The sequence below is a fragment of the Piliocolobus tephrosceles genome, chromosome 7, assembly GCF_002776525.5.
Source record: "Piliocolobus tephrosceles isolate RC106 chromosome 7, ASM277652v3, whole genome shotgun sequence".
NCBI lineage: Eukaryota > Metazoa > Chordata > Mammalia > Primates > Cercopithecidae > Piliocolobus > Piliocolobus tephrosceles.
The window spans coordinates 81,567,276-81,580,425 of record NC_045440.1 but is presented as its reverse complement, the minus strand read 5'-3'; the positions used below and the strand labels follow the sequence as shown (position 1 = coordinate 81,580,425).

General features: G+C 39.9%; 1 protein-coding gene across 2 annotated transcripts in view; it reads left to right on the top strand.

Annotated features, from left to right (window-relative positions):
- The window catches only part of ZNF704 (zinc finger protein 704), a 248,598-nt gene that overhangs the window by 219,861 nt on the left and 15,587 nt on the right, over positions 1–13,150 (top strand). For both annotated transcript variants that reach the window (XR_003309605.1, XM_026455058.1), the window contains exon 7: positions 4,509–4,613. Coding sequence is in view for 1 of the 2 variants with exons in the window: in XM_026455058.1 (XP_026310843.1) it covers positions 4,509–4,613 (105 nt within the window). In the remaining variant the exon portion in view is untranslated. The remainder of the gene's footprint in view (positions 1–4,508; positions 4,614–13,150) is intronic.

Below are 13,150 nucleotides of genomic sequence, written 5' to 3'. Positions count from 1 at the left end.
GCCAGGCATGGTGGTGCATGCTGTAGTCCCAGCTATTTGGGAGGCTGAGGTATGGGAGGATCACCTGAGCCCAGGGAGGTTGAGGCTGCAGTGAGCTGTGATCGTGGCACTGCACTCCAGCCTGGGTGACAGAGTAAGACCCTCTCTCAAAAAAATAAATAAATAAAAGGTAAGCATTGGAAAGGTTTGGCACAATGGCAGAATCACACTCCAAATCTGAGACTTCATGTCCTGCCTTCTAAATGGATAATTAAGCATCTCAGATTAGAGTAGTGGTTCTCAATATTCCCCAAATCAACAGTGCCAGCATCACCTGGGAACTTGTTAGAAATGTAAATTCTTGGGACCACCCCTCTTCCTGCATTCTGTTTTAACAGGCCCTCCAGATAATCCTGAGTCATGCTAAAGTCTGACAAGACCTTAGGGACAAATCCTGCAAATTTAGGACAGGGGTAAAACTCCCTTTTTCCCACCAGAAGTTACTTTTTTTTTTTTTTTTTTGAGACAGGGTCTCAATCTTTCTCTCAGGCTGGAGTGCAGTTCACTGCAGCCTCAAACTCCTGGACTCAAGCAATGCTTCTGCCTCAGCTTCCCAAGTAGCTGGGACTACAGGTGTGCACTACCACATCCAGCTAATTTTTTAAATGTTTTGTAGAGACAAGCTCTCACGCTCTCACTACATTGCCCAGACTGGTCTCAAACTCCTGTCCTCAAGTAGTCCTCCCATGTTGGCCTCCCAATGTGCTAGGATTATAGGCTTGAGCCACCATGCCTGGCCATTAACTCTTTTAAATGTTGATTTGTTTTTATACAATGTTAATACGTTCAAATTTTAAGAAAATATTTGTCCTATAATTCTCAACTACCTTATTCAATTTTTAAAATCTCCTTTACATACTTGTAATTACGTTCCCCCACCCTTGTTTTCTAAAAACTTTCCATGTAACTAAATAATATCCAATTAAATTGAAACACCAAATTGTTTTAATGATTCTTATTATTAGGTATTTACTTTTTAATCTATCCTGTTTTTTCATCATTATTAATAACTCCACTGTAAACATCTCTGTGCCTGTAGTGTTTATTTTTTCTTTAAATTCTCAGAAGAATAATTATTGAGTCAGAGGATGTAATATGAGTGAACAGCTTATGACTCTTACTGTGTGTTGTCAAAATGCTTTCTAGTAGTACCAAGTACAAAGCCACTGCCACTAGCAAATATATTTGTAATTAGAAAATTACAAATTTAGTCGAAAAATTTAGCCACTTATTTAGCAGACTTAAACTCAAGAGTAATGGAATAGAGCTAATGTTTGAATTAGTTAGTGTAATAAATTTCATTCCTGACTCTTATTATGTTGGTCAAAACAAGTAATTCATTCATCTTTATTTATCACTATTACACTTAGGCCAGAAATCATGGGTGCCAACTTACTTAAATCATTTTGCTCATCTATATAATGAGAGAGTTGGAACAAACACTAGTTGATCTCGAATGTCCTTCCCAGAGCATAAACTTAGAAATGTTGAGACTTTTCTGTTTATAGAAATTATAAATGCTCAGCATAGAAAATATTAAACACAGTAAAGAAAGAAAATTCATCCCTAATTCCAACCTTGGTTAATATTTTTTGTATGTACTTCAAGACTTTGTTCTGTGTTTATATATGTGCAGTTTTTAAAAGGGATCTGTTGCAGAACTGTTTTTACTGTATTTTATTTTTTCTATTTAATATATCATGAACATTTTCCCATGCCAATGAATCTTCTTCAACAACACCATTCTAAAAATTGATGCCTAATATTTATACATATTTGTGGGGTACACATAACATTTTGTTATATGCATAAGATGTATAATACTCAAGTCAGGGTATTTTGAATATTAATCCCTTGTATATTTATCATTTCTGTGTGTTGGGAAGATTTCCAGTCCTCTCTTCTAGCTGTTACGAAGTTTAAAATACATTGTTGTTAACTATAGCCATCCTACTCTGCTATCAAACATTAGTATTCATTCTTTCTATCTAACTGTATGTTTGTACCTACTAACCAACATATCTCCCCACCATGGCCCATCACACCCTTCCCCACCTCCCATAACTATTATTTTATTCTCTACCTCCATGACATCAATTATTCTAGTTCTCACATATGAGTGAGAACATGTGATGTTTGTCTTCATGTGCCTAGTTTATTTCACTTACCATAGCAACCTGTAATTCCATTCATATGACTGCAAATGACAGGATATCATTCTTTTTAATGGCTGAATAGTATTCCATTGTGTTCTTACCACATTTTGACACTTCATCTGTTGATGGACACTTAGGCTGATTCCATATTATCTTTGCTATTGTGAATAGTGCTGCAGTAAACATGAGAGTGCAGGTATCCCTTCGATAGGCTGATTTCCTTTTCTTTAAATAAATACCCAGTAGTGGGATTGCTGGATTATATGGTAGTTCTGTTTTGAGATTTTGAGAAATCTCCGTATTGTTTTCCATAATAGGTGTATTAATTTACATTCTCACCAACAGTATATACAAGATCCCTTTTCTCTGCTTCCTCACCAGCATCTGTTATTTTTCATCTTTTTAATAATAGCCAATCTGACTAGGGTGATACGATACTTCATTGTGGTTTTGATACACATTTTTCTGATATTAGCGATGTCGAGCATTTTTTCATGTACCTATTGGTCATTTGTATGTCTGCTTTTGAAAAATTTTAATTCAGATCCTTTGCCCACTTTTTAATGGAATTATTTGGTTTTTGCTATTGAGTTGTTTTGAATTCATTGTATATTCTGGATAGTAGTCTCTTGCCAGATGAGTAGTTTGTGGATATTTTCTCCCATTCAACAGGTTGCTGTTCACTCTGTTGATTGTTTCTTGTGCCGTGCAGAAGCTTTTTAGTTTAATATAGTCACATTTGTCTATTTTTGTTTGTTTCCTGTGCTTTTGAAGTCTTAGCCATAAAAATCTTTGCCTGGGCCCATGTCCTGGAGTGTTTTTCTTGTGTTTTCTTTCAGTAGTTTTATAGTTTAGGGTCTTACATTTAAGTTTTTAATCCATTTTGAGTTGATGTTTGTAAATGACAAGAGCTAGGGGTCTAGTTTCATGTTTCTGCACGTGGATGTCCAGTTTTCCCAGCAGCATTTATTGAAGAGGATGTCCTTTCCCCAGTGTATGTTCTCATCGCCTTGGTCAAAAATCAGTTGGCTATAAATATGTGGACTTATTTCTTGGTACCCTATTTTTGTTCCATTGGTATATGTGTCTGTTTTTATGCCATTTTAACAACGTTTTGAATTACTCTGTAGGTGTATCATGATTTATTTACCTACTTCCCTATTACTGGGCATTTGTGTTTATTTTCTTTTCTTTTCTTTTTTTTTTTTTTTTTTTTGAGACGGAGTCTCACTCTGTCACCCAGGCTGGAGTGTAGTGGCGCGATCTCGGCTCACTGCAAGCTCCGCCTCCCTGATTCACGCCATTCTCCTGCCTCAGCTTCCCAAGTAGCTGGGACTACAGGCGCCCGCCACTACACCTGGCTAATTTCTCTTTTTTGTATTTTTAGTAGACACGGGGTTTCACCATGTTAGCCAGGATGGTCTCGATCTCCTGACCTCGTGATCCGCCCGCCTAGGCCTCCCAAAGTGCTGGGATTACAGGTGTGAGCCACCACGCCCGGCCTTTTGTTTTTTTTTTTTTTTTTTTTGAGACAAGATTTCACTCTGTTGTCAGGCTGGAGTGCAGTGGCATGATCATAGTTCACTGCAACCTCGAACTCCTGGGCTCGCATAATCTTCCTGCCTCTGTCTCCCAAGTAGCTGGAACTGCAGACACACACCTCCACCCCTGACTAATTTTTTTTATTTTTAGTAGAGACGAAGTCTCACTGTATTGCCCTCACTGGTCTCAAACTCTGGGCTCAAGCAATCCTCCTGCATCTGACTCTCAAAGTGCTGGGATTACAGACATGAGCCACCACACCCAGCCCCAATTGTTTTTTTATAATATATAGTTGTGCAAGGAACATTCTTGCGTACATTTCTTTAGAATGAATTCCTAGAGTGGAATAGCTAACACAGAGAATGCTAAGAATTTTTATATGTACTGTCAAAATTACCTTCCAAGAACATTGTACTAATTTACACCCACCCTCACAGTATAGCAGGGTATATTCCCCAATTTTAGAGTGAAGAATTCTATCTCACAGGTATCCTAAAATAAGTATATGTACATATAATAAAATTTCTTTTCAGAAATCAACAGTCAAAAACCATCTCTTTTTATACCTTAGATAGCTTGCTTAGGTGTATATACAAAGTTTATTTCTGGCTGCTCCCTTTAACCTTGTCTAATCTCTTCCTATTAGATAATTAGTCTAAGTTATTAATATAGCTGAGACCATTTCTGAGGTCCTCCTTTGGTAATAAGAGCTTAAAGCTCCGAAGGAAAATACTCCTTCATAACAGCTTTCTCTGTTTTTTTATTTGACAGGCCACACCCCCTGTGACCATTCCAGGATCGGCCAAGTTCACCCCCAATGGCAGCAGCTTCAGCATTTCCTGGCAATCTCCTCCGGTCACTTTCACAGGCCTTCCGGTAAGTAGAAAAACGAAAAAGCCAAAAATCTGGTCAAAGCCAATGTAGACTAAATTTAGAGAGCGAATAGTAGAGGCATGCAAGAAAAATACAAACATCAGGATGCCAGAAGTACTATATTTCTTAAATGATATTTGTAAACTCATCAGCAGGTATCACTTCTCTTCAAAAAGGTGTTTTGCATTTCAGAAAACTATAAGAGAGTTTCAACTGTTCATAAACATCTTGTTGGAAATATATCAAGATTTTTTTGTGTTGGTAGTATATTTGTATATTTCCAAATGACGGTAAAATTAACAGCTGAACTCAGATCTTGTATAGAAAAAATGGTGTTTATCATTATAAGTAACTATAAATTTTATTACTTAGGAAATATTGTTCTGTATGTATGTCATTTTGAAGTCTCAAAAATACATTAAAATCATTTTTTCTTTCACAGTCTGAATAATCCACGCTGATGGATAATCTGAAAGTAAATGAGTGCTGAAATATGCAATCAGACTTAAGTAGTACATAAGAATTGATTTGACATATTAAATGATTCCTGTCTGATAAATCACTGTGAATTACTTGATTTCTAACCATTCATTTAAAAATATATTGGGTCTTTTATAGTTTATCACAGAACAGCCACAGACATGCACACTGTTGAGGCTCAAAGTGGTGTATAACTCCTGATAAGGTTCAGGAAGTGGCTTATGATAACAGATATTAACCTTATTTTCTCTCCTCCACCAGTCTCCCCAAGGACCTCACAAAAGCTTCTTATTGTCAACCACTGGCAACTCCCCGAGGTTTCCAGCAAAGTCTAAACCCTTCTGTGGAACTGATAAAAATGAAAGTGGCTGAATGAATTATGCTGTGCTCTGTTGATGAATATTTATTAAATTCCATAGAGGAATAGCCAACAATAAAAAGCATACTGCTGGAAGCAATTTGGGAAATAGTGGCTTCCAGAAAAGACTCTGGGAATGTGATTTGTAAACAATACCATGGGTCTGGAGTCATTTTTAAAGTTATATTTTCATTGAATAGTGGTAACTTCTGGTAGCTCTGCAAGAGTGACCTTGTTAGTAGACATTAGAAGAGGGCAGCTTAGCCGTGTTGGTATTAGTTTTGCTTCTGGCAAGAACACTGATCCACTGATGTAGGTGTCAGAGGTTAACAATCTGTCTGTTTGGGACTTTTTTTTGGTAGACATAAAAAGACCCGGAGTGACTCTTGATATCACTTTTGAGACAGCCTCTCTGTATTAACCTAAAATGGCAGCCACAGTTACAGAATTATTGAGACCATCTATTCTGCATCCTATTAATTCCAGCCTTTGACTTGGGAAGAATTTTCAATGGTGTATGGGAAGCGTACACCATGTTGCTCATCTGGTGCTATAGCATGGAGATGGAACAGCCCAGTTCAGACCTCTTTCAGACTACCTCTGTGGCCAAGCAAACTGGAATGTTTTCCCCTTTGCTTTTCTAATTAAATTATCTTCTGAAGTATAGGGAAATCACTCTGAGGGGCTCTTTACTAGCTCCATGTCCTCCATGGTTCTTATGTGTCTTACACACTAGGATACCAGCCAGGATAGCTTATATCATTTGTTTTTCAACAATGGAATGTTAAAACTCTGCTACAGACACTGTGTATTTCTACCCTCATCTCAGTGCCCTTGAATTTTTACAGAATCCCTCATTTCACTCTTTGTTGGTTACCTGGGACATTCTAGACAAAAACTTTGACAGAAAGTATATATACGATATCTAAGACATACTATAGCTGGATTAAGTCGGTATTCCACTAAAATCCTATGTGAGCTTTTTTTCTCTCTCTCTCTCCTTGAAACAGGGTCTCAGTCCATGACCCAGGCTAGAGTACAGTGGTGCCATCGTGGCTCACTGCAGCCTCAACCCCCCTGGGCTCAGCTCATCTTCCCCACTTCAGCCTCCTGAGTAGCTGGGACTACAGATGCACACCATCACACCTGGCTAATTTTTGTATTTTTAGTAGATATGGGGGTTTCCCATGTTGCCCAGGCTGGTCTTGAACTCCTGAGCTCAAGCAATCCACCCACCTCAACCTCCCAAAGTGCTGGCATTACAGGCTTGAACCACCGTGCCCAGCTGAGAGCTTCTAATTTATTTTTTCACCAGAGAATTCCCAATTTTCCTGATTGTGTAACCTGTTTCAGCAAAGACTTTAGGCTGATTTTAGCAGTCAAGCTTGTCATTCCTGTTTAAAGATAAAATAAGGGTGGGGTGGAATTTTCAAAGGTTTTTATTTTACCCTAGAAAGACAAGAAGGCTACAACTAAGAATGTTCTTTATGTTGCTAAACTCTCTGGCTATGCTTAAAAAAAAAAAACAAGCAGGTGCTGCTGTCGTCCTCCTTCTCCTGGTGGGCTAGCTCTCGTGACGGCCCACCCACACAGATAGATGCAGGACTGTTGCACACCCACGGGCAGCGTGCCAGCAACTGTCCCTGAATGCTCCAGGAGGGCCAGGCAAGCCAGGTAGAATTTAAAAACGTGAATTCTTACCCTCTAAATTGGTATAATAGGGTTTTCAGACCAAAGCTCTAAAAGTTGTAAGTTATAATGAATTTGTATTAATGATGGCTTCAATTGTGTCCAAACTGAAGAACAGAGAAATATTCATGTTATAAAATGCTTTTCAAAAAATTACCTTTATCCTTGTATTCTAAAATAAATACCCTGAGGTTGTCAACCCTGTTTAGAATTTGCTTTTCTCCCACATCTTTGAGACTTGGTATTGAGGATGGATACTTTTGTACACTTCCTAGAAAGTGGGAAAAATCCCTTTCTGAAAAATCCCAAGGGTTGTAGGATTTTATTTATTCATTTGCCTATGCTAGATTTCCTGAACATTGGACTTTAATAAGTTCCCTGGGTAAGACCTCTTCCCGGAGGTGTGTAGCCGAGAAGGCTGAACTGCATATTTAACAAATGTAACTGGAAGTTCAGTCTTTTGTAGCCTAAGGCTGTGGGGAGAGGGGTAGGAAAGAGAACATCCTTAATTACAACTTTCTTTGACATGTTTTTCCCTAGTGACCTGCCTTCTCTCCTAATTATCTCCATTTCTTTCTCTCTCTTTTCATGACAGAAAACTAAGAGTCCTTGGCCCCTTTATTAATCAGCTCAAGGCTGCCATAAAATACCATAGACTTGGCAGCTTAAACAACAGAAATTTATTTTCTCACAGTTCTAGAGGCTAGAAGTCCAAATCAAGGTGTCAGCCAAGTCAGTTCTGGTGAAGACCCCTTCCTGCTTGTAGATGGCTGCCTTCTCACTGTGCATGCACAGCCGAGAGAGAGAGTGCGCACAAGCACGTGCCAGGGCACTGGCAAGCCAAGGAGAGCAAGCATGGAGAAGGAGTGCACCAGTCTCAGCTATCCCTTCTTAAAGGACACTAATCCTGTTGGATCAGGGCCCCACCCTTATGACTTCCTTAAAGGCCCTGTGTCCAAATACAGCCACACTGGGGATTAGAGCTTCATCATATGAATTTGAGGGACACAAACATTCGATCTATAACAACCCCTAAGAAAGCAAGTATGAGCTGGTCAACTTGCTATCCAAGAGCAGTTCTAGGAGGCTTCAGGCTGTTGGGGAGGGTCTCCAAAGCTGAAATAGTGCTTAACTGTCAAATGCTTAGCTTGTTTGAGGTTTCTTTTTTAATGCCTTGAGGGAAGGTTCAGAATTATATGAGGTTAAAACTAAGCCAGAGGCCTTTTTCCCCCCTCTTAAGAGATAAAAAAATTCAAAGAAAAGAAATTTCTCCTGCATATTTACAGAAGGGCACAGCATCTCTAGTGTGAGGCTTACTTGCAAATCCTTGCTCTGGCATTTGTGAACACCATGTGACCCTTCTAAAGTAATATCCTCTACTCTAGTACTACCTTATAGAGTTGTGTCATTCACACAGTGCCTGGCATGTAGCTGACACTACAGATCTCTTATCATCATTGCTGCCTTTACTATGTCTCAGCACTGTTTAATGGGTCAGAGAAAGCGGCTCCTCCCTATTTAGGATTGATTCCTGTAACACAGATATACTCAACACATGGGAGAGATTAACCACAATTTTTACAGATAATAATTTAGAGTTCTTTAGATTCTTCTGAGGTCACACCTAACCAGTAGACAAACTATGAACATATAGCCCAACAATTTTATTTAATTAGAAATATTATCATATTATACTGTCCAAGTACATTATATGCTTTATAAAACATGCCACAAAATAGAACTTAGAAGTGGTTAAGAAATAAACAAATTGCAATGCAGAGACCACTGAGAGAGAGAGTATTTGCTTTATGGGGCTTTATTTTAGGACACACATTATTTCCATCAGCGATGTGGCAGGATGGAAGAGTGCAAAAAGCAGGGCTTCGACATCATTCAGAAGTGAGTTCCAAAGCCAGCTGTGTTCAAGTCAGACAACGGTGTTCAGATCCTGAGTCCATTTACTAACTGTGTGGTCTGGGCAGTGCACTTAACTTCTCCATTTCCTCATCTATAAAATGGAAATGATGGCTATGATAGGGTTGTTGTGAAGATTAAAATAGATAACATATGGAAGACACTTAGCTTATATAGCAGGCTCTCAGCAAATTACTTCTGCTGCTACTTTTACCTCTGGGATGCTCTGCAGGCCACTTCCCTGCTCAAAGCCTAAATTTCTCTGTATGTAAGATGTAGGTATAGATTGCTTATTTTGCAAGTTTGCTGTGAGAATTAAAAGAGATAATAGATAACCTACTTGCCTGTCTTTCACATTCCCAAGCACTGAATAAATGGTAGTTGACTGCCCTAGTTACTCCCTTGGTTTCTCCACCCTCATCCTCAACTAAAATAGGAAGCTGAAACATAACTGTCTTGCCATTAAAAGTCTCAAGAAAAACTCACATGTCATATTGAGCCTCCCACTGAACTAAGCCACATACGGAAGTTTGAAGCAGGTCCTCTGTCTTTTGCTATGTCGTACCCTGTAGAAACACATATACTGAACTCCAGAGTTAAAAGAGCCATTAGCAGGAAGAAAGACTTTGGTGAGGGGTCATTCCTGCAGGAGGTCCATGTTGTGGTTTGAAAGTGTCCCCCAAAGTTCATGTGTTGGAAATTTAATCCCCAGTGCAACAGTGTTGAGAGTTGGAACCCTTAAGAGGTGATGGGGTCTAGCAGACTCTACTCTCATGAATGAATTAGTGTCATTATCAGGAGAGTGGGTTTGTTATAAAAACAAGTTCAGCCCTTTCTTAAGTGCACTGTTACCCTTCTACCCTTTGCCCTGGGATGACACAGCAAGAAGGCTGTTGTCACATGCAGGCCCCTCAACCTTGGACTTTCCAGCCTCCAGAACTGTAAGAAATAAATTTCTGCTCATTATAAATCATCCAGTCTCAGGTATTCTGTTACAGTAGCACAAAACAGCCGAAGACAATCCATATCCCTCAAACTCTGTTCCTGGAATTTTCAAAAGCCTGTTCCTCATGCCTCCCTCACCCTGCTGCTTCTGCAATTTTCTCATCTCAGAAAGTGGCACCACTGCCCCTCCAGCCACTTGGGCCAGAACCTGGGATTCATTCTTGACTCCTCAGCTCATCCTTGGTTGATCTAAAGATGCAATTTTCCTTGTGCCCCGTCCCAACCCACAAGTCCTAGGCTGTGCCTCTAAACATCAGGAATCCAGGCCCTCCCACCACTGCCACCATACCTAGTCTAAACTACCAGTATGTGTTTGCCTGGAATACTGCAAAAGCCTCTTAACTCCAGGACTCCTTTCCAGGCTATCTACTGTCCATTCCCCAAAGAGCCAGTGATCTTTTTAAAGCATTAATCAGATGTCTTGCTTTTAAAAACTCTCCAATGACTGACTTATTGTATAACATTCAGATCCCTTATTGCAGGTCAGAAGCATAGCTTGATACTTCCCTCTCCTCTCCTCCCACCCTCCACCTCCCACAAAGTGCCCACCCCCTTTTCTGCAATGCCTTGTAGGTGAAAGGTAACCTCCTCGGGAGGCCTTCTCTTACCACTCAAAATAAATAAATGTCCTCTCCTTCTATTACACTTTAGTCTATTACCCTATTTTATTTCTGTCAGTTACTTATCACTAAAATGGTCTTGTGTGTTTTTGTATTTATTGTCTATATTCTCACTAGAATGTAAGCTCCATGAGGGCAGAGAATTTGTTTTGTTCACAGCTATATCCACAGAATCTGTAACAATGCTTGGTACATAGCAAGTACTTAATAAGTATCTGTTGAATGAAGAGTATCCAATAATCTCATAGCACTTCATGCAAAAGGGCTATGGCAACTTTGCATGATCTAGAAACTTCCACATTATCCCTGGCTGATGGAAGTAGTGTTATGGTCATGTCAACCAAACTTTTCCAGTTCTCTGACTAAATGAAGCACAGTGTTCTTGGGATTCTCTTAGTTCTACAAGAGTTGTTAGATTTTTATGTTTATTTTCCTGATAATTTAAAACAATTCATATAAGCATATCATAGATCATCTACAGTGACTATAGATGTCTCAGGTATTCACTCCCTCTAGTTTGCTGCTATTCATCCTGTACAAAACCAAAGCCATTATGAGATGGGGTGAGGAGGATTCTGCTCTTGGAGGAAGCTGCATATCTATACACATGAAATGAATGCACTGAACTCCAAAGCTTTTATTTTTAAAAACTCTGAATGTTACCTCTGCTGGCCCTTGCTCCACCCAACTTAAGCATGAAGACCAGTGGTATAGAATAATTCAAACTCATGGCAACAGGGGTTCCAAATGTTATATTTTTTTACTTACCTGTATAATTTTTTTTTTTTTTTTTTTTTTTTTTTTTTTGAGATGCATGTCACTCTGTTGCCCAGGCTAGAGTACAGCGGCACAATCTCGACTCACTGTTGCCTTGAACTCTCCACACTCGGGTGATCCTCCCACCTCTGCCTCCTGAGTAGCTGGGACTATAGGTGCACATCACCAATCTGGCTAATTTGTGTATTTTTAGTAGAGATGGGGTTTCACCATGTTGCCCAGACTGGGTTCAAACACCTGGACTCAAGTGATCTGCCCACCTTGGCCTCCCAGAGTGCTAGGATTGCAGGTGTAAGCCACCATTCCTGGCCCTACCTGTATAATTTTTTAAATGTCTAAGTTTTGTGCTGCTATAACAGAATATTTTAGACTGGGTAATTTGTAATGAACAGAAATTTACTGACTAACAGCCTGGAGGCGGGGAAGTCCAACATCAACATGCCAGCCTCTGTGAGGGCCTTTATGCTGCATCATCACATGGCAGAAGGTGAGAGGGTAAGGGGGGCCAGACTGGCCCTTGTAGAACACTAATCCCACCCATGGGAGTGGAGCCCTCAGAGCCTAATCACCTCTTAAGGGCCCCACCGCTTAATAGTATTATATTGGCAAGTAAGTTTCAACATGAGTTTTGGAGGGGACAAACATTCAAACCATAGCATTAAAATTAATGTCTGGGAAAATAACACTGATGATCTCTATTAGGCCATTCTTGCATTACTATAAAGAAATACCGGAGACAGAGTAAGTTATAAAGAAAAGAGGTTTAATTGGCTCTGCAGGCTGTACAAGAAGCACAGTGGCATCTGCTTCTGGGGAGGCTTCAGGGAGCATTTACTCATGGTGGAAGGTGAAGCGGGAGCAGGCACGTCATGTGTGAAGCAGGAATGGGCATAAAACCACCACGGTCTTATGTAAACTCAAGAGTGAGAGGTCACATATCACCAAGAGAATGGTCCAAGCCATTCATGAGGGATCCATCCCCATGATCCACACACCTCCCACCAGGCCCCACCTCCAGCATTGGGGATAACATTTCAACATGAAATTCGGGCAGGGACACACATCCAAACTGTATCCCGAGCATTCCTTTATGTTCAAAGAGAAGAGAAAGTACTAATACCTGTACTGGAGAAAAGCAATTCTCTAAGAATGTCTGGGGAACGCTCCCATGACTTTTAATTGACAATGCTATTCCTATGACCACGTTGGCTCCTAAGTTTTTAAATTTATTAAATGTCTGCCCTCCCATATATGGCAATACTGATTAATTAGTTGAAACATTCTTTTTCCTTTGTTAAAAAAAATTAATTTGTTGCAGCTTGTAAGAATTCCAGAAGCTGGGGACATTATTTAGTGTTACTAGAGCAGGTGATGCAAAGGGCTGAAGTGAGTAATCCGGAAAGGACTGAGGACAGCAGGGGTCCTTCTCTGTGACTGAGGGACAGAAGAGCAACAGAGTTAAACACACGTCCTGGTGCCAGGGAGAGCTGCAGCACAGCCCTGGCTCCACCATGACACATGCCATGACCTTTGACAAGTTACTTAACCTCCATCTGCCTTGGTTTCCTGATCTATAAAATGGGAACAATAGTAATACTATGTGGGGTCGTTGTGAAGATTAAAGCTGCTGTCAGTGTACCTAGCACATAGTGAGCACTCAGTAAGTGTTTGGTGGGTGGCATATGTTCTTGATTTGC